General features: G+C 38.2%; 1 protein-coding gene across 3 annotated transcripts in view; it reads left to right on the top strand.

The window, feature by feature from the left end:
- Window positions 1-19,148, top strand: part of stx8 (syntaxin 8) — a 96,099-nt gene that overhangs the window by 41,708 nt on the left and 35,243 nt on the right. The window contains exon 7 of one of the 3 annotated variants that reach the window (XM_039691558.2): window positions 9,079-10,154. The exons of the other annotated variants lie outside the window; for them this stretch is intronic. Coding sequence (XP_039547492.2) covers window positions 9,079-9,149 — 71 coding nt within the window. The 3' untranslated portion in view covers window positions 9,150-10,154. Of the gene's footprint in view, window positions 1-9,078; window positions 10,155-19,148 lie in introns of those variants that run through there. 3 annotated transcript variants of the gene reach the window in all.

Here is a 19,148-nt window from a genome sequence, read left to right on the forward strand (position 1 = left end):
TTTATAAATACATTTAGTCTGAAGAAAATGCAGTCATCTGCAGAATATTTCTCAAAATTTCCTCACACTCTGCCTTTTTCTCTTTTAACTAATACCATCTCAGTGTTACGTCTAAACACACACCATTGCCATTATTTGTACTATGGTGACTAGGAAAGAAACGGCATGTCTTTTTTTAAGGCAAGTTTGGAAATTCTCCAAAACCGTTATGTTGCGGTGATCCACTCTAAAGTCTATGATGAGTCCTTCTGGATGGAACCATCATAAACATTGTTTGTGCTAAGAAACTGAATGCTACAGTACTACACTATAATATATAAGCTGAGGTTATGAAGGGTATTATACAGCATGCATGTGTATTTCAACAACCAATCTTTGTGCTGATAGATATGTCACAGTCCCTTGAGCGAATAGACTGTCTGTGGCGAGATGCAGACAGGATCTGTACATGGCAGATCTACTGCGGATGAACAGGACGCCAAAAGTCATAAAACAGTCATATAGATAAAAACTGAGCTGGAGGTCCAAGAGCAGAGTGAGGCTTGAACCTCCCTTTGGCTTGTTTAATGTCATTGTTGTATATAAATATGAAATTGTTATCATTGTTTCAGCTTTTGGGAAGCAATGAAAATTACTGCTTTGCTTAAGTTCACTTGCTGTTGATTTTTATAAAAGTAGTTCACCCAAAAAGAAAAAAATCCTATCATTGTTTACTCATTATGTCGTAAACCCATATGAGGTTGTTTTCTCCCATGGAACACGAAAGATGAATTTCCAAAGAATACTTTGACAAAGAGAGAGAGTACATGGTTGTTTGGGGATTTAAACACTTGATTGGGGGATTTAAACACTTGACATCAATCGCAAACTTTATCTTTTTTTTCAACAAAAAGTTCTTATTTTTTACACTGCTTGTAGTCTCGTCTTTTTTGTCAAGGATATAGAGTGCCGAAGTTACGACGTCACTCTGTAGGCCAAAACGCGGAAGTGAGTTAGCATTTTAGCATTACGGTTCCCTCGCTCTAAAGCCTATGGGATTTTTGAATGGGTTTTTGCTAAATCGCCTGAAATAAGGTCTGTGGTGAACAGAGCCTCTAAATATTTTCACGTTTTGATCTATGACATAAAACACACATTTATAACCTGCTTGTGTTTTTTTTTAAACTTTATTGTGTCTGATTGTGTTTTTTAAAATCTTTATAGGCTTCAAATTGTATAAATTTTGGATTACCATGTAAAGATTATCTTGCTAGACAAAACGTGTAAGGGTCATAACCCTTTGTTAAACACAGATCTTATTTTTTGCGATTTTCCAAAAGTCTATGGGAAAAAAATGCATTGCTTTTCAACCGAGGGAACCCATGCGCCGCTAGCTTCCGGGTTGTCCTACAAAGTGACGTCATCACTTCGGCACTCTATTGAATGTTGAAATAGTCACAATTATTGTTTAAAAGTACAGTGTGTGATTTTTAGCGACATCTAGCGGTTCGGTTGTGAGCTTGCACTACGGGCTCAGCCCACTGCTCACCCCTCCCTTTCGAAGAAACTACGGTGGCTAAAACAGGACAAACTTCTTGTCACCTGAGACAGCAGAGAATAGCCAGAGTAAGCCACGAGTGTGTAACATTGTCAGTGTTTCTGTACCACAGTCCAAAAAAAAAGCCATAGCCAGGTGAGGATCAAGGGTCTTAATATATAATATAATAATGATTGTCTCACAAACGTAACCAGTACATTTCTCCCCACATAGCAAACCCATAATACAGTGAAGGAGAAGAACCACATGAAACTGTGCAGCTATACATTTTTTCTAACAGGGTAGTAAAAGTTTAGCTGGCTTATATGATAGGGGTGCACGATTCAGAAAATGTCACGATTCGATTCGATACCGATTTTTTGTCTCGAGATTCGATTCAAAATCGATTTTCGATTCAAAAACGATTCTCGATTCAAAAAACGATTCGCAGGTCTATATAAATGTAGTTTACTTTTTCCTATGTGATTGATTGCAGTAGCCTAGACATAATTTAAAAGAAAAGTTTGATATTACTTTATATGTCTTCATACAAAAATAAAAACTTTTGCAACTAAAAAGTGCAAAGTGCCAAGCTTTGGCCAGCTTTTAAATACATTTAATTCAAGTTTAAAATAAAACTTAAATAAAAAGCTTTTACATTTAGCTTTAAAGTGCTGTAGTCAGATCAAACAAACAATTATGCTAAATGTGGTTTAAGGAGTAGGCCTACTTCAGCTACCAGGTTGACTGTTGGAATGTGAACTCGACTGGGCACATTGAACTTCCTAAAAATATATACTAATTTCATAGAACCCTTGCGAAAATATTTTAAATAGATTTAAAAAAGCCACCGCTACTGGTAACATCTATGGTTAGATTGATTTGTTTAGATGCAGTGAAGTCGTTCATAGGCGCGTATTTTGCGGGTATCTCCAGTTAACTAGCAGAGCATTCATTTAGTTCGCTATTAAATAAGAGACCTGTTGTTTTTGAAATCAAGCTGAGCGCTCGTGTCCGCTGCAATCAGTGTCATGGATATACAGTGTTCTCTGTGGCTCGCGCAGTCTTCTCTCGGACGCGCGCTTCATATCGCCGTTGTGGAGACTCCGGTGAAATCTCAAAATAAAATGCACACAAACGTGATGAACATATTTGGTTTTGATGAGAGAGAGAAAAAACTTTACGAGTGTGGTTTAGAACCCGTCACCTCTGACACGCTTGGCAAAAGATCTACAGAACTCAAACATAAGATCTGCGGATCGATGCATTTATTTACGGGTTGAGCAGAGTGGCTGCACAGTTTGACCAGCGGGCGGCAAGAACTTGCAATAACTATATCAGACCGGCCCTCGCAGCCTCGAAACCATAGAAACACTACCGGACCACCGGTAAAAGTCCCGACTCACCCGATTGCCACTCCGCCCCTGCACGCCATTAAAAAATATAGCCTATATGAATCGATTTTTGGAATTCTATGAATCGATTCTGAATCGGTAAAGATTGAATCGCGATTCAAATGTGAATCGATTTTTTTGCACACCCCTATTATATGAGCTGTTACTGTAAACTAAAGCCTTGTTTACACTCGACGCGTCCGCATGAGCCCAAAAGCGCGCACAGCAAAAACGACATGATTGTAACAGCGCACTCTTCGCGATCGACTTAGATTTTCCAAGATCGACGGGTTAGTGATTCCTGTAACATACTGTTTTACGGTCATGAAATATTTGTAAATATACGAGTAAATATGAGAGTGATTTGCGCGTAAAGACACCTTCCCGAAAACTCTTCACAAATACTTTGTAAACGTCAGATATGATAGTGAAATGTGTGTGTGTTAATGAATTCCAACCTGTCGGAAATGGGATGCGCGTGCACGTTAATTCTCAATTACCATAAATCCCACCCATTATATATATACAGTATAGGCATATCTATATACAGTATAGGCATATAATAGCGTGAATGCGAATGAAAAAGAAAGAATTCTCGGATGCAGGAATTGAAGTTTTATTATCAGAACTTCATTCAAAACGCCACATTTTATTTTCAAGCGTACATAGTGGCCTATCAGGTCCTAAAAAAGAAAGCTTGGCAGCATATTACAGATGCAGTTAATGGAGTTTCATCTGTGAATCGAACAGTCCCAGAAGTGAGAAGAAAATGGTTCGACATTAAGCTTGACAGCAAAAAACTTAATTGGTTCACTTCGGAAAAATCGTATTCAATCTGGAGAAGGACCGCTATCGATCACCAGATCTGCTATCACTGGCTCTCATAATAAAAGTAAAAAGAAAAACCGTATGTAATTACTATATAAAACATATTTTTTCAAAATGCTGTTTAAATATGTACCCGATTAAGGTGAATTAATGCAGCCTTATTAATGCGCACCATTTAGGAGCAGGTGTAGATTTCTTGCGTACCAACTAACATGTGGAAAATACGAACATTTTAATGAATCAGAAAATTTACGCCAGAACCACTTTACACACAAATTCGTTCTGCTCGTGTTTCATGAATGAGACCCATTGACATGAGTACTAATCAGCTGTCTCACGAACGTAACCAGCACATTTATCCCCACATAGTCAAAGTCAAAGTCATAACACAGCGAGGGAGAACTAAGTTACATGAAACAATCCAACTACATATTTTACACAACTCACAAGGGAAAAGTCACTACTCACGGAGTCTTTGGCTTCTAGCTTTCTGCAGCTTCTCTTTCAAGGTAGTGACGAAACGCGCTCTGTAGCACTGTTTGTTCGCGTTCGGCTACGGTAGAAACATGACATCACAATATGTCAACCTTCACAGAAGGGGATTCCCGTGGTTATGTAGATATAAATGTCTCATTCTAAGGTAATAAAAACATTACGGTTTATTGAGTAAGTTCTTTATAGACCACTGAATACATAGTTATGGATGTCATATTGCATTTCTGTTAATAGATACTCAACATTTTTACACAGTGCACCTTTAATGACCTTATTGTTGTCTCGTTATCGTCTCATCTTAGTCGTGGGGAAAAAAGCATAGGCTGTTATTCTGTGTTTTCAGCTGCAGTTATTTGACCAGTACTAATCCCCATCCAGTTTTTTTTTTTTTTAAATGTCAGTTACCTTTTTATAATAATTACAAAATAATAAACAAAATCATGATAATTTAGTGGTTGCGTAAAAATAAATAAGTCTTTTTATACCTGGAAACCAGCTACAGTATATCTACAGCATACTCTTGCTCTTCTCTTGATATTGAGACTTTAAAAGCCAAACAAATACTAGCAAGACAAGACAAATATGTATCAACATTGGAAGATATCCATGGGTGTTTCATTTGAATGGATGCAACTTCTCACACAGCTGTGATGCCTGTGCACATGGGAAACGGCATCAGCCATATTCCTGGCATCAGGAGACCTTTAGTAGTTTGATATCCTTAACACTTCACAGATACTGTCTCCGGTTTTTGAGCGACTGTAAAGTTTATATAAAGGCAGGATGCAATAACTTGTCCTTTATAACTTGGTAACAGTAAAACAGACAGGAATTGCATGATTTTGCAGCTGTATTTTATTCATTTCAGGCTTTTGAATTCTTTTTTGAATTTTTATATTTAAATGTTTAAATGCTTCAAATCATCTTCATGTTCTGTTTTACTATCCCCCCCCCCCCATTTTCCCTATCCCTATTAAAGACACGCCACTTTTTCCACTTTTTCCAGCTCTGACAGATTTAACATCTGCACAAAGGGCAGCATGTCAGACTGTGAGTTTCAGAGCCGAGCAACTGTAAAAAGTTAAAAGACGTTGTCCTTTGCTGGCTTCTGTTACCATTCGGACTTGATGGATTAATAAAGAAACTGAGACAAGACACTGGGAAGGTTTCTCCATCTGCATCTCTAGGGCAGGCCTCTATCCATCATGTCTCATCTCATTCTCTCTTCATTCTGATTTTCTCTCTCCTCTGCTTGGCCTCAGTGTTGGCCTGTACAGAGAGTGGCTTACAATAAGATTAGGCCTCCCAGCAGAGACCAATGAATAGAGCATGCTTGGGACCTTTGACAACTTTTTAAAGGTAGCATCATCAATCACGGCTCTTTTTATTGTCCATAGTTTGATTCATTCATCAAGATCTTTTTTTCCACAGCTATCCCACGTGAAACAATGCAGCGAAGACTTTTTTGTCGAAGAAACGACCTACAAGTTTAATCGCATGTAGTTAAGATGAACATGAGTTGTGGTTTATAGATATTAGGTAAACAGAATAAGATAACGACGACTCAGCCATCTTGGATTCACATGAAATGGATTTATTAATGATCGGCAGTGCTGATTACACAGTGTCGTTTTTATTAGACTCATGGATCTGGGAATGTTTGTTATGGTTATGTCTTTCAAACCACAAGACATGTCATTTATGAGATTCTGAGAGTCAGGACTCGTGGATGCTGCCAGTTGTGGTTATACGGTGAAGCTGTGTACCAAAATGACTTGTTAAACTTTTCCGTATGTGGATGAACTTGATTTTGGCCATTTGACTTATGTACTTTTTTGCCGTTTGGCAGATTTGGGATGCTTATTATGATGTGATGTGTGAACATTATCTCTGTTCCAAAACCTAGTGCCTCATTGTTGCCTCATTAGGCAGCATTTTAAGGTAGGCTTATTGCTACCTTAAAGATATGCAACTTTATTACTCTGCCTCTTATAATTCCTTCTTTTGGCCAAATTCTAAGCTAGCATTGCATTTATTTTTTACTGTGAGGGCAAATCCATAATGCATTTAAAAGTTAATCCAAGATGGCAACTATAATAAATAAAATTCATTCAATACTGGAAAGTATTGATTAAAATATATTTTAAAATACATATCACTATCACGTCACATCACTTGTATTGTGAGTGAAGTCTTCTGTGCACTTTGCATTTGTGTGGCACACTGATTTCCTGCCTAAGTGACATTCCAAATGAAATGGGTTTTCAAACTTGGGTCCTAAGATCCACTTTTGGGATCTAGGGGGTCTGACGAAAAAGTCATAAAAAGTTATGAAAAAAAGACATATTTGAAAAGACATATATAAGATTTATAAAATAACTTTATATCAGGTCATTTGTAAAAACATGTTTTTATAATTGTGTTTTTTTTCACACATAGTATAAAATGTGTATTTATTAGTGCTGTCAAACAATTAACATTTTTAATCGCATTAATGTCGTAGTTAACTCGCGATTAATCGCACATTTTTATCTATTCTAAATGTCTCTTGATTTCTTTTTGTCCCATTATGTTTTTTTTTCTCATTTTAATGCTCTTATCAACTAGGGGTGCAACGGTACAGATAGCCCACGGTACGGTCCGTACCTCGGTTTTTGGGCCACGGTTTCGGTTCGGTTTCGGTACATGTTTTGTGCAGAAAGAGACTGCTATTTCATCCCAAAAATATGTTTTATTTTTCTTATGAGCATAAACAGAATGTCACAGTAGGAAGAACATCAATGTGTATGAAATAAATTAACACTCTAGTCTGTACTGAACAGCACTAAGTAATACAACCTCTTCAACTACCACTTCTAAAATACAAAATGTAAGCAAACACACTTTAGAATATTCAAGTGGATCCCAATTCCAAACCTTGATAACTGGTATATAAAGTGATCAATGTGAAAGAAAAAGTGCACTTTTACCTTTAACAAACATAAATTAGCTTGTGGTTTGAATAAAAAGAGCTGAGCAAAATAATATAATAAAAAAAACTTCATTCAGGATACAAAGTGCAATGTTATTTACTCATCCACTATTGAGAGATTCTTGTGCAAAAAGATACTGCAGTCAAACGTTTGACTGGGTTTGCGTTATGCATCCACTAGATGTGCTGGGAATGTAGCGAGTGCGCGGAGCCGGAGGTGAGGCGTTTATTTAGTAAGCGTGAGCGCGCTGGGGCGGGCACAACTTACATTCGCAACCTGACTCATATGAGTATTCAATGTGCGGCGGCTCGCTGCAGCAACGGCTGGCTGTTTTGAATGAGACGACCCGGTACTGTGAACGAGCGTTTTATGAACGTCTGTGACCCGCGAGCAGCGCCGTGTGACAAAGCGGGCATATGCTGGACACGAGCGCGAGTTCGCGGGCGAATTTAATAACGCGGAGCATTGTTAACTAATTGGTCCATATATAAGGCGATCCGGATTATAAGGCACACTGTCGTTTTTTGAGAAGATTAAAGGCTTTTAAGTGCGCCTTATAGTGCGGAAAATACGGGAAAAGGATCAGCACGAACTCTATGGCAAAACCGAAGTCCCGCGGGACACGAGGGTAGATTGTCCCGTGCAGGGCTGACCGAACGGTCCGGGATTTTACCGTGCACCGTTGCATCCCTATTATCAACATCTCTTTTTATTGAAAATAACATTGGCATAGACTGTGTTCAATTCACACATTCTCACTTGGAGCAAATAACCTTTCACACAATGTAACACTGTCCATCAATAAAACAGTGAAATAAATACTGACAAGGTCCTTAAATTGACGAGGGGGTGGAGAAGTCGCATCAGCTGTGTGTGTGTGTGCTTGGCCATCATCAAGTGGTGTTTCAGACTGGATGTGCTGCGACGATCGCTCAGTTCACAACGACAAAACACAGATCACTCGTCAATGGAACCATTTGGCAACTTTTTAAAAGTAAAGTTACCATTCAGAATCTTATTGGCATCTTATTTCGGCATCTCGCGCTCGTCGTCCACTCAAAACGTAACGTTAACCTACTAACGTTATTTGCCTGGCTCGCAACAAGTGTGTGCGCCGTGCCTGTTGTTTTGTTTCCGGTCTAACTAGACCGGTCTTGCTCTTTGTTCGACAAAGCAACAAAATGTCCTCACACGGCGCAAGCCAATGAAATGAATTGGTTTCATAGCGCAGCGCAATGCATGCCGCATCCTGTTGCAAAAGCATGTGAAAAATTATAAAGTTTGCAAGGCCAAAAAGGCTGTTAATCGCACGATAAAAAAATTGACACCGTTAAAATGGGTTTGCGTTAACGCTGTTAATAACGAGTTTAACTGACAGCCCTAGTATTTATACTTGTAAATATACAGTATAGCTGCCTTTTATATTTTCTAAAGGAGGTCCCTTTCAAACAGATCATAAAATATTTGTGGGTCTTTGACATCAAAAAGCAAAAAAAAAAAAAAAAAAAAAAAGCCTGTCTTATGAGATTCCATTTCAGGTAGGATACTGGTGGGGCGGAAGAGAAACTGGGAGCTCAGGTCAGTCAGCGAATTGAATCTTACCACTCCAAAACTTCACAAATTCTTAGTTCTTTATCACTCAACACATTATGCTTGTGTTCCCCCACCATAAAACCTCCATCTTGGACAGCATGCCGAGAGCTGATCTCACTTTCATGGACCGAGCATAGCAAATATTTTCTTTGAGCAGAGGAACCCTCACAGTTACCTTCAAAAACGAAGCCACAAGATCACAGTGGAAGCTGAAAGAGCTTTTTAAGAAGCTGAGAGTGCTGTTTTCAGATTTCAGATTTCTTTCTTTTGTTTTTTATAGACGCCATAAAGCATCTAATCGGTATTCTCGCCGCCCAGGCCGCAGTGCTGCTTAGTGGATCTTGGCTTTGATATGGCGTGGTACATCTGGAATGAATGTGTGCTTGTGACAGTCGTTTGCTGCACGGTCCCACATTAAACATCGGTGGCAGGAATTCCCAGACGACACGAAGAAATGATCTAAAGCCCTGCAAACTGTGTGACCAAGATGAGCGGTGAACGCTTTACACCTCTGGTTGCATTCGAGATACTTTTTTCGCATGTCAAGACACAAGACAGATTTGTTTTGAAAAAAATATGCTTTGGGTCTGAACAAATGTCTTTGTTTTGAAAAGGAAGGAAGTTGCATTTACAGACGCGAATTGATGTCAGTGCAGTCATGTGTTATGAATGATGGCGAGATGTAGAACTCGATAATTTTCTACAGAGTATCGAAGGAGACGACAGATTGAGCACATGGTGTTTTCACAACACGGAGGAATTTAGCGTATTAAAAATGAGATGTAATGTAATGAAACTTTAATGGTAGTCTAGAACGTTCAATAAACACATTATCTATTTGTAAGGTCTCATTAGCTAGAAGGGAACGTAGTCTTCCTGCAAGTGAAGCTGTAATTTAGTTGTTTTGTGAAGAGTTCTAGGGTAAAACTTGGTAACTTTATACTTGGAACAATTTTGACCCCCATCTTGTGCTCTTTTCTTTATTTAATTTCAGCCGCTGTGAACATGTCTTTCTGTATGAATTTGATTAATACCAGAAACTATGCAGATACAGGGTCAGATTTGCTTGATTTTGTGACTGTGCCTATTATCAGTGTATTTCAGTTCACAGTGAAACATGACTTGAGTTTTTTGTTTGAATGGGACATGTTTGTTGACTGCAGACACTCACACTTGTCCTTAAACCATAATCGTCCCATATTTAGCTCTGCATCAAGCAAAAAATTTCCATTTGTAACTTAAAACAGGGTTAGCATCACTTTTAACCCATGGTTATGAACCTGATTACAGTCCTAATGCTGGAGTTCAGTTCTATGAGAATGTTACTGCAAATTGTTTAGCAAATGACTACCAATCATAAAATAAACAGTTCATATCTCATTAAATATTCATGTTCTTTGTACAAAAACAGACACTTTCACATGCAATGTTTAGTTTTAACATCTGTGCAAAAATAAAAATGTCAAACAGTGATGGTAAGCCCAAACCTGAGGAAAGAAGAGAGGGCATTATTTGTTTTTTTGCTTGCATGCTGACATTTTCACAGATGGAAAAGCTGTTATTGAAGCAACTATTTGTCCAATCAAAGTTGTTTACCTCTTAAATAAGAACTTTACAGATGTCCAGTGTGAAATCTTAAAAAGTATGGTCACATTTACTGTTATTATTTCTCAGGTGAGATCCAGTCATTTCAAAAATTTCTCAGATTTGCAACGGGTTCGAGTTGCTCATCTAAATTCCCCGTGCTGATCAACAGAAAACGGTTCAGTGTGGTGTTTCATATATCATTATGCCTGGTTCAGATTACACGATTTTTTTTTGTCTGTTACGATGGTCACTGTGTCAGATTACGGGATTTTGGCTCCTAAAATCTTGTCGTGTCGTGGACAAGACACATGTCAGACTACACGTTTCTTCCTGACCAGTCATCGCATGCCATGTTTAACGGCGCGCTTTATGTCATCGAGAAGGCGAAACTCGTAGCGAGTGCTCGGCATTGCCTTTTCAGCGTGAGAAATATACGGTGTTGCGTGTGATTGTGTGAACTGGTTGAATTGCGTGTGTCTCACGGCCATTGCGTGAGACTTGAGAACCCTGCTCGAAGAGGACAGTATGGGCTGTCAATCCTCCAAAGAGAACTTGAGGTAAAATATTGTTTTCTTATATATTTTTACTTCTAGTTTTAACGTTAGCACCATCGTCTCTCTTTCGTTTTGTCTTTTTTAAAAGTTTTATGCGGAAAAGCTTGTGCTCCTATTAGTCAACCTCATACATGTGACGGAATCGTCGTGGACGACCGTGCTAGTTAAAGGAGAACTCCGGCGAACAATGAACCTTTGGTCTAATAAAACATCGGTACTTACTCAACCGTTCTCTGAGATTTGTTTTCATGATAATCTAATGTAAAGAGTTTTATCTCTAAAAACTGTTTAGCGTATAATGCTAGTAATGGGGGCATTCACTAAGTAAAAAGAAATCGCTAGTTTATACCACTAACAAGGCTCAAAATAGCCCCACACTCACACAGTAACATAATGAGGCTCCATACATGCAAAACGAAGCATTAAGAACTTTGTAAGTGTACAGACCGTTTAATAAGAAGAAACTTTATGAAGACAGTTCACTTCGCGTATACAGACAGGAGCCATCTTAAAAAATAGTCTCGATAAGTCGATCCCTGAACGCCGTTCATACAGTTCAGAAGTTCGCTGAACTTCATACAGTTCAGATCACTCAGCACGACGTTCGTGGTTTGACTTATCGAGACTATTTTTTAAGATGGCTCCTGTCTGTATACATGAAGTGAACTGTCTTCATAAAATATCTTATTAAACGGTCTGTACACTTATAAAGTTCTCAATGCTTCATTTTGCATGTATGGAGCCTCATTATGTTACTGCATTAGTGTGGGGCTATTTTGACCCTTGTTAGTGGTATAAACTAGCGATTTCTTTTTACTTAGTCAATGCCCAAATTAGTAGCATTATACGCTAAACAGTTTTTAGAGATAAATCTCTTTACATTCGATTATCATGAAAACAAATCTCAGAGAACGGTTGACTATGTACCGATGTTTTATTAGACCAAAGGTTCATTGTTCGCCGGAGTTCTACTTTAAACATGCTAGTCTTTTTGTCGTGAAGCTTCGCAGACGCGACGTAGGTTGTCGCCCACTATGACAGACTATACGAGATGATACGATCGAATATTGCGTCCCGACGCCATTGTCGTTAACGAATCCCCATGACACCCTATGTCAAACGGATCGTATAATCTGAACCAGGCTTTACACTATTTACATTAGACAATGTTCCATTTTTTTATGCCAAATGCACCTTACCCCTTTAGTAAAGGTATAAACAGTGACCTTTGCTTAGCGTTAGAATGGCTCTTGGTTAACAATAGTGTGTAAAGTCCAATAGTGGAAATGAAAGTAGTGAAATGTAATCATCTGCCTTACCACCTTACCTTTCCTGTGGATTAGATGCTATCAGGTTATGGGAGTCCCCCCCCCCCCATAACTTCAGATTGTATCCAGATGTTCACACTGATTTCATTCTGATGGAGAGTCTGTGCTCAAACAATGACATCCAGATTGTCTGACATTGTTGCTTACACTCAGTTGTAGGTTTTGGCAAGGGAAAAATGCAAACTAATGAGATATTTCATTAAATAATAAAATAAAAAATGTAAGATGAAAGAAATGGTAGATCAAGGAGTTTTTTTATTTTTTTATTATTATTATTAGTAATATCAGTGTACAAAACAAATCAAACCATATGGAATGTGCAGATGTGGACCATTTTGCAAGTATCAGACTTGTCCTTGAATGATTAAACTCCTTCAGTCAATGGGTTCTATATGAAGCTATAGGGAATCTAATTTAGAGTGAAAGTGATTATTTAATGGTGGAGCTTACTTGCCAGGGATGTGTTGACCCACCTGCCATGTTTTTATGACTTTTAATGCTAGATCTCTTAAAAGGGTGAAAATATCATTCCTTCACCCACACATTCTCAATCCCTTAGTATTACTTTTAAAGCAGTGTTGCCTAACTCTGCAGGAATGTGTATGGTCTGCCTGTAAACTTCTCTTAACGTCTTCGTGCAGGCAGTAATATTTCCCTAGAGCTCTCTCCACATCATGGGGAAAGTGAGTTTGCCATGTGGTGTGGAGGCTGCAATTTCAGCTGGCAGTTCCCTTTGTAACCAGCCCCGATATCTGTTTTTAAGGGTGAAAGAATGATTCCCTCCTATCGTATTTTACCCCCGTGCACACTGTTCTGGCATCGCTGTCATTGTGGGTGACAGCAAGAGCAAACTGGAGCTCTGTTAATGCTGGCCTAATTGGTAACTTAACTTGTTAAACACATTGGTTTGGATTATGAATCCATGATGCTGGACTGGGGCGGGAAGGTTAACTAATGCCCCAGAGCAGTACATTTAGTGAGTAGGCAACAACCGTACTGTGCAGCAGCATGTGGTTTCCATTCAGAGCCAGAAAAGCTTAGAGATTTAGGAGATCTTTAGTCCAGCCACTCTTTAAACACACACTGATATTAGGCTCTTGATATAGAAGTGATTAGTCATGTTTAGGGAATCTTTTGGTAAAGGTTTTATGAGATCTTGCACCTCAGGTTAAAGGAAAACCGGGCTTTCCTTCCTCTCTTGTTAAACGTGCTGATGTACTCTAGGGACTGTATTTGAGGTCAGATAACTTTAGCTATGTATAAAGATCAAGTTAGAGCTAAATTTCTTCAGTTTTGCAGAAGAGAAAACGTACAGGGGCCAATGACAAATACAAGTACAAATACAACTGGACAAACACGACTCTCTGCACTGGCATCCATTGCCATAGGACATAGGACCTGCTTATCCTGACTGAGACCCCATAGTACGCTACTGTGTAGACCTCTAGGAAACAGAAAAACCCCAAAGCAAAGAACAGTTTATCATTGCTAGCTCCACCAAAGTACTGAAATCCTCTGCAGTCCAGTCTCACTGTAGTCTTAAACAGAATTTGCATCATGAGGTAATGATTGAGTTGATGACTTGCTGGCAAATTGTTAGACACACTCTATGTGAGGCTTTGGTGGTCTGTCTGAAGATTATTTTCCCCACTGTTTTCATGCCGAACGTCGATTGAAAGCATTACGAATGAAACCAATAAGAGGGAGGGAATGTGGGAGGGGTAGACATAAAGAGAGTTGCAGCTTGTAGAAGTAGCAGGTAGTCATTATTGAACGCCATTACGTGGAGCTATAGACACAGTAATACTGTTTAATCAGACTTTGAAAGGGTAAGTTGTTAGGGTGTATGCTCTATCTGAAATCAACTCCAATACTCTCATTCTCTATTCCCTACATTACTTCACTAATAGTCCATTGAGCTAGTTTGGACACTGAGTGCGCCAGAAGTGCATCTCATGTACAACATCCTTATTGCGATGCACTATGGGATTGAATGATTGCATTCGATAAAATGGCCTACACTATGGTTACGGACACGACTACAAATAGTTGTCAAATAGTGCACTGTTTAAGGATACAGGGGGTGATTTCGGACACAGCCGTTGTGTCTACAGACCTTGTAACCAGAAGCTTGCTGCTTTGAGCCCAGTAAGGTGCTGCCATTGTACTTTTGGGCAGGGCACTTATCTTCAGGTTACTTATGGGAGCTTTTCCTTAGGGGGTTGTGAAGTGATTAAGGAGGTCAGACAGGGAGAGGCTAAAAGAGTCATGCCGTAATGTGTCATTGCTTTTATAAAAAGAACTTTCACCCATAAATGAAAATTGTCTAACTTTACACATGGCATTTCAATCCCACATCAACATGGGACAGCGTGTTTGACTGTGTTTACACTACAAGATCCAATCTTGGTCACAGTTCCAATATTTTGACCATTTTTTTTACGTGGTCAAAACGTGTACATTCAATTAACGTCGGCATGAAACAGAAGTTATGATGGTCTACGATGGAAAGATTACGATGAAAGTCATTGATGGTCATTTACGCCAAACATGACACTATATTTGAATATACACAAATTGAATTTAAAATATATTGTGGAGGAGAAGATTTTCAGCAAATAAAGACATGATTTCAGTATATTCCGGATACATATATTTAATATGGCTTATGAACACTTGGAATGTAGTGCACCAGTCATAAGTAATGCTTTTTTGATACTTTTATAACACTTTGTTGTCATTTTTGGTGTTTGTTAATGTGCAACTACATTCCCTTTCATTGGTAATTTCTGCAAGTTCATAGTAGAAGATCATGAACTTTCTTCTAGGCCTCTCCTTTTTTGCCCGACAGGAAAAAAACAAGTCATACAGTTTTTGGTAGATGTTGGGTAAATTGGTTGAATGATAAAATTCCATTTTTAGGTGAACTAATCCTGGTGTAAAGAGGTGCACAGCCAGTCTGATATTACCACAAACCTTTTTGTATCGCACTGTTTATAATCTTGACAAACGCTTACATTTGTCAACAGTCTTACTGTTGTTGTGCCAAGGCGGAGAATGGTGAAACATGGGTATTTTGATCTGTGCTGAAAGTCTGAGAGCAGTATAATTAACAACTCAGCTGCTCGCTCTAGTGGATTTGAATTAAGGGATACTTGAAATGAGCTAGTAGCTCTGCAGTGTGTAATCAATCCTGTCTACAGGCCTGACTCTTACAATCTTTTCCAAAACCAACCACAGTTTATGACTACCCTTCTCTTATATTTCCACCATGTAACACAGAAGATCTGTCAATTTAGATGATGTCCAAGGTACAGATGATATGGATAACTCTACCTCAGATGTCCTTCTCTGGTTTCATTCTACTGTCCTTACAAAGGATCTAGCTTGTGGACAGTTTGCTACATTGGCTCTTTGTGGGATAGTCCCACCTCAATGATTATACAAGTTGAATAATTGATTTTACACTTTATGATGTCAGAACAGACAAAGGGGCCGATGTCGTCTTTCATCCTCCTTTTATAGTAACTCCATCTTGGGCTAACATTGCATTCTGTTAGCACAGCTGTTCAAACTGTCCTCTCTTGCCAACAGCAACGCTGTAACCCACCTGACACTGTCAACGCCAAGGGTAGCTGTAGAGGGCCCTCATAACCGCAGCTGTCCTTTGAGAGAGTGTGGTTTGCTCGCTATCACATCTTGCGTGGTTTCCATAGGACTGCTTTTGAAGTGATTCAAAAAGGAGAGCTTTTGTCTGCCAGATCTGTTTGATGTATTATCTGTCCTTAGTTTCTAAAATCAGCAAGGTAAACAGATCTGGCTGATGAGATTCAATGGCACTGATATTGAGTGAGCGCTTCATGTTTTACCTTTTTCTTTATGAATAAGCATCTGCATCATTAGCATGTGAAACACAGGAAAGCTGAGTCAGAAAGGAGTACGCTCAGATTTAAATGATCCACCTTTGATCAATATCCCAAACCACACAGAGGCTTAACATTATTGACTTTGAGCCTTGTGTTGTGATTCTTTCCCAGTTAGCTTTGTGCCATTTTGTAATCTTACTGTTTTTAAATCTACTTTTTAGACAGACAGATAACATATATATATATATATATATATATATATATATATATATATATATATACAGTACTGTGCAGAAGTCTTAGGCACACTAGTATTTTCGCCTCAAAGAAATGGTTTTAAGCCAGTTATTTATATATTTTGTTGTAGTGTCTCAGTAGGAAATTTCAGTTTACATTTCCAGACATCAATTGTGCCATTAATTGTAATAATCCAGTTAAATTTTTGAATGCACAAGGATTCTGACAACATCCAATGCTCCACACGGAGGTCGGATCTCACCATCATCGAGTGCATCTGAAATTATGTGAAGAAACAAAAAAAAAACAGAGACTAGGACCAGAAGAACTGTGGCAACGTCTCGAAGGTAGTGCCTGCCTGCCTGCAAAGCTACAGTACTGTGAAAAAGCACTTGTGTAAAAATGCTGTAAATGAGAATGTTTTCAAAAGTAATGTCATAATCATAAATAGATTTTATTTTTCAATTCATTTTATTAGTTAACTTTGATTAACTGTTATTAACTTTTAACAGTTAACTACATCAAATCAATAGGTGTTTAGTACCCTTTATGTTTAAAACAGCTTTTGTCCAGGTATTGCACATAGTTTTTAGTTTTGCAGGTTTTTTCAAGCGTCTTTGGAAACGTTGCCGCAGTTCTTCTGGTCTTAGTCTCTGTTTTTTTCTGTTTCTTCATATAATTTCAGATGCTATCGATAATGGTGAGATCCGACCTCCGTGTGGAGCATTGGCTGTTGTCAGAATCCTTGTGCATTTGTAACCGGTGGCTTGCGACACCAGTCATAATAACACTTGTCTGCATTATGTGTAGCGTTGTAGTAGAGAAAGACACTGGACCACAGGCAGCGGTTTCACTGGTTTTACTGATACACATAGGACAGTCTTGAGTGAGACGCTCCTATATATCACTCTCCTCAGTGCATTAACAATGCTTAAGAGAAAACATACCTGATACACAAAACACACAGGAAAGTCTTGAGTGAGATGCTCCTATATATCACTCTATAAAACAAATGTGACGTACATTTAGTCACCATGTGCTTTCAACTCCACATATGGATCAAAGTCAAAAATATAACTCAATCAGGACAAAATCACCAAAATAACCAGACAGATATGTAAAGTAACACAATATGCATACATTGTAGTGAAAATATAAACATAAAACCAATTATTAAAGTAAAGATTAATTAAGATTAAGAAGAGCCAAAAATATCTCACCTCCTCAGTGCATTAACAATGCTCAAGAGGAAGAGGTGGAGACAAAACAGGAAATTTACAGGCTCATGATGACGTCACAGCAATTAAAGGGAAAACACCCTCATTCTAAGACAAGTATATCAGATATCAAAATATATCAGATATCAGATATCAAAAAAGTAAACCTTTTTTGTGTAAATTATAACAAACAATGCATACATTTTAACAGAACACATTCTGTCCCTGTTACACATTCAAAAATTTCATTGGATTATTACAATTAATGGCACAATTAATGTCTGGAAATGTAAACTGATATTTTCTACTGAGACACTACAACAAAATATATAAATAACTGGCTTATATATATATACACTGTATATATAAATATACTGTATATATATATATATATATATATATATATATATATATATATATAAATTAGTCCTGTGTGAAAGGCTCCACCAACTCTTTGTAAATCTGGTTTGGTGAAACGTTGGCTATATTACAGCTGGAGCTGCTTTGGTTGCAGACTCTTTGTTTTTTTTTTTTTTTTGTATTATGGATTACCCTAAAACTTACAAATTGACACAGTATCAGTAAGGATCTGACGGTGTGGTCACAGTGAAATAATAAAAAAAAATGTTTGCAATGCATGCAGAAAATGTTTATTGTCTGTGTTCAATATTGTAGTAGTAGTGAAACCGCTCAAACAGAAGTCAATTTCAAGCAGCTTTCATTTGGCCAGTTTAGCACTTGAATCTGTTGCACAATTTGTGTGTGGGCCCTCAAACGAAATCCCCAATCGCATGGATACCTATTGAAATAACTGGATTTTGTGTAACCTGGTTTGGATTTTGTGAAATTAAATTAAGCGAAAAAAGCAAGCGCAATAAAGAAACCCTTGGCCCATTGCTTTATCTGCCTTTTTAAATGAGTCATTGGATGGTATGGTCCCCATAAGTTCCCTTAATACTCCATAAACAGCATAAACAGTATTTAAGAGAGTGGCATGCAGGGAGAAAGCGTTAAGACCACAGCCACCAGTGGGCAGTAGAGTGGACCACTGAAGAACTACCGCAGATGTTGGTGCTTGGGAGTGAATCTGCTTTGATTTGTCAGTGTTGCTCAAATGTGTAAAATGTCAATTAATTATTGTATGATTTATACCTCGATGCTATTATACTGCATACATTGAATGCAGCCATACAAGTGCAAATGTAGAGGCCTTAAATGAAGAGGCCTGCAGCTGCAAAAAAAAAAAAAAAAAAAAAATGGATGTGCGCACCTGGAAAAGCAAAAAGGATATAAGGAACTTTTTTAAGATATAAACTGTGTTTTCCCTATAGGAGAAATATATAAAAGAACTGTTGAATTTAGATAGTCTTGAAGTCAGCGTTTCTGTTGGCAAGCCAGCTCTCGAGTCCGTAGTTCACCTGGTCTCCCGTATATACACTAATTAAAATCCTGTGGTCATCTTTAAAAATCGGTTTCGCTTAGAACACAGGTGCGTGGGAAGCATTAAATAACACTGAGGTACGCCGAGGTGTCAGTCATTTAACCTGAGAATTGCTGGAGT

This window comes from Pimephales promelas, chromosome 8 (assembly GCF_988280905.1).
Source record: "Pimephales promelas chromosome 8, fPimPro1.hap1.1, whole genome shotgun sequence".
NCBI classification, from domain to species: domain Eukaryota; kingdom Metazoa; phylum Chordata; class Actinopteri; order Cypriniformes; family Leuciscidae; genus Pimephales; species Pimephales promelas.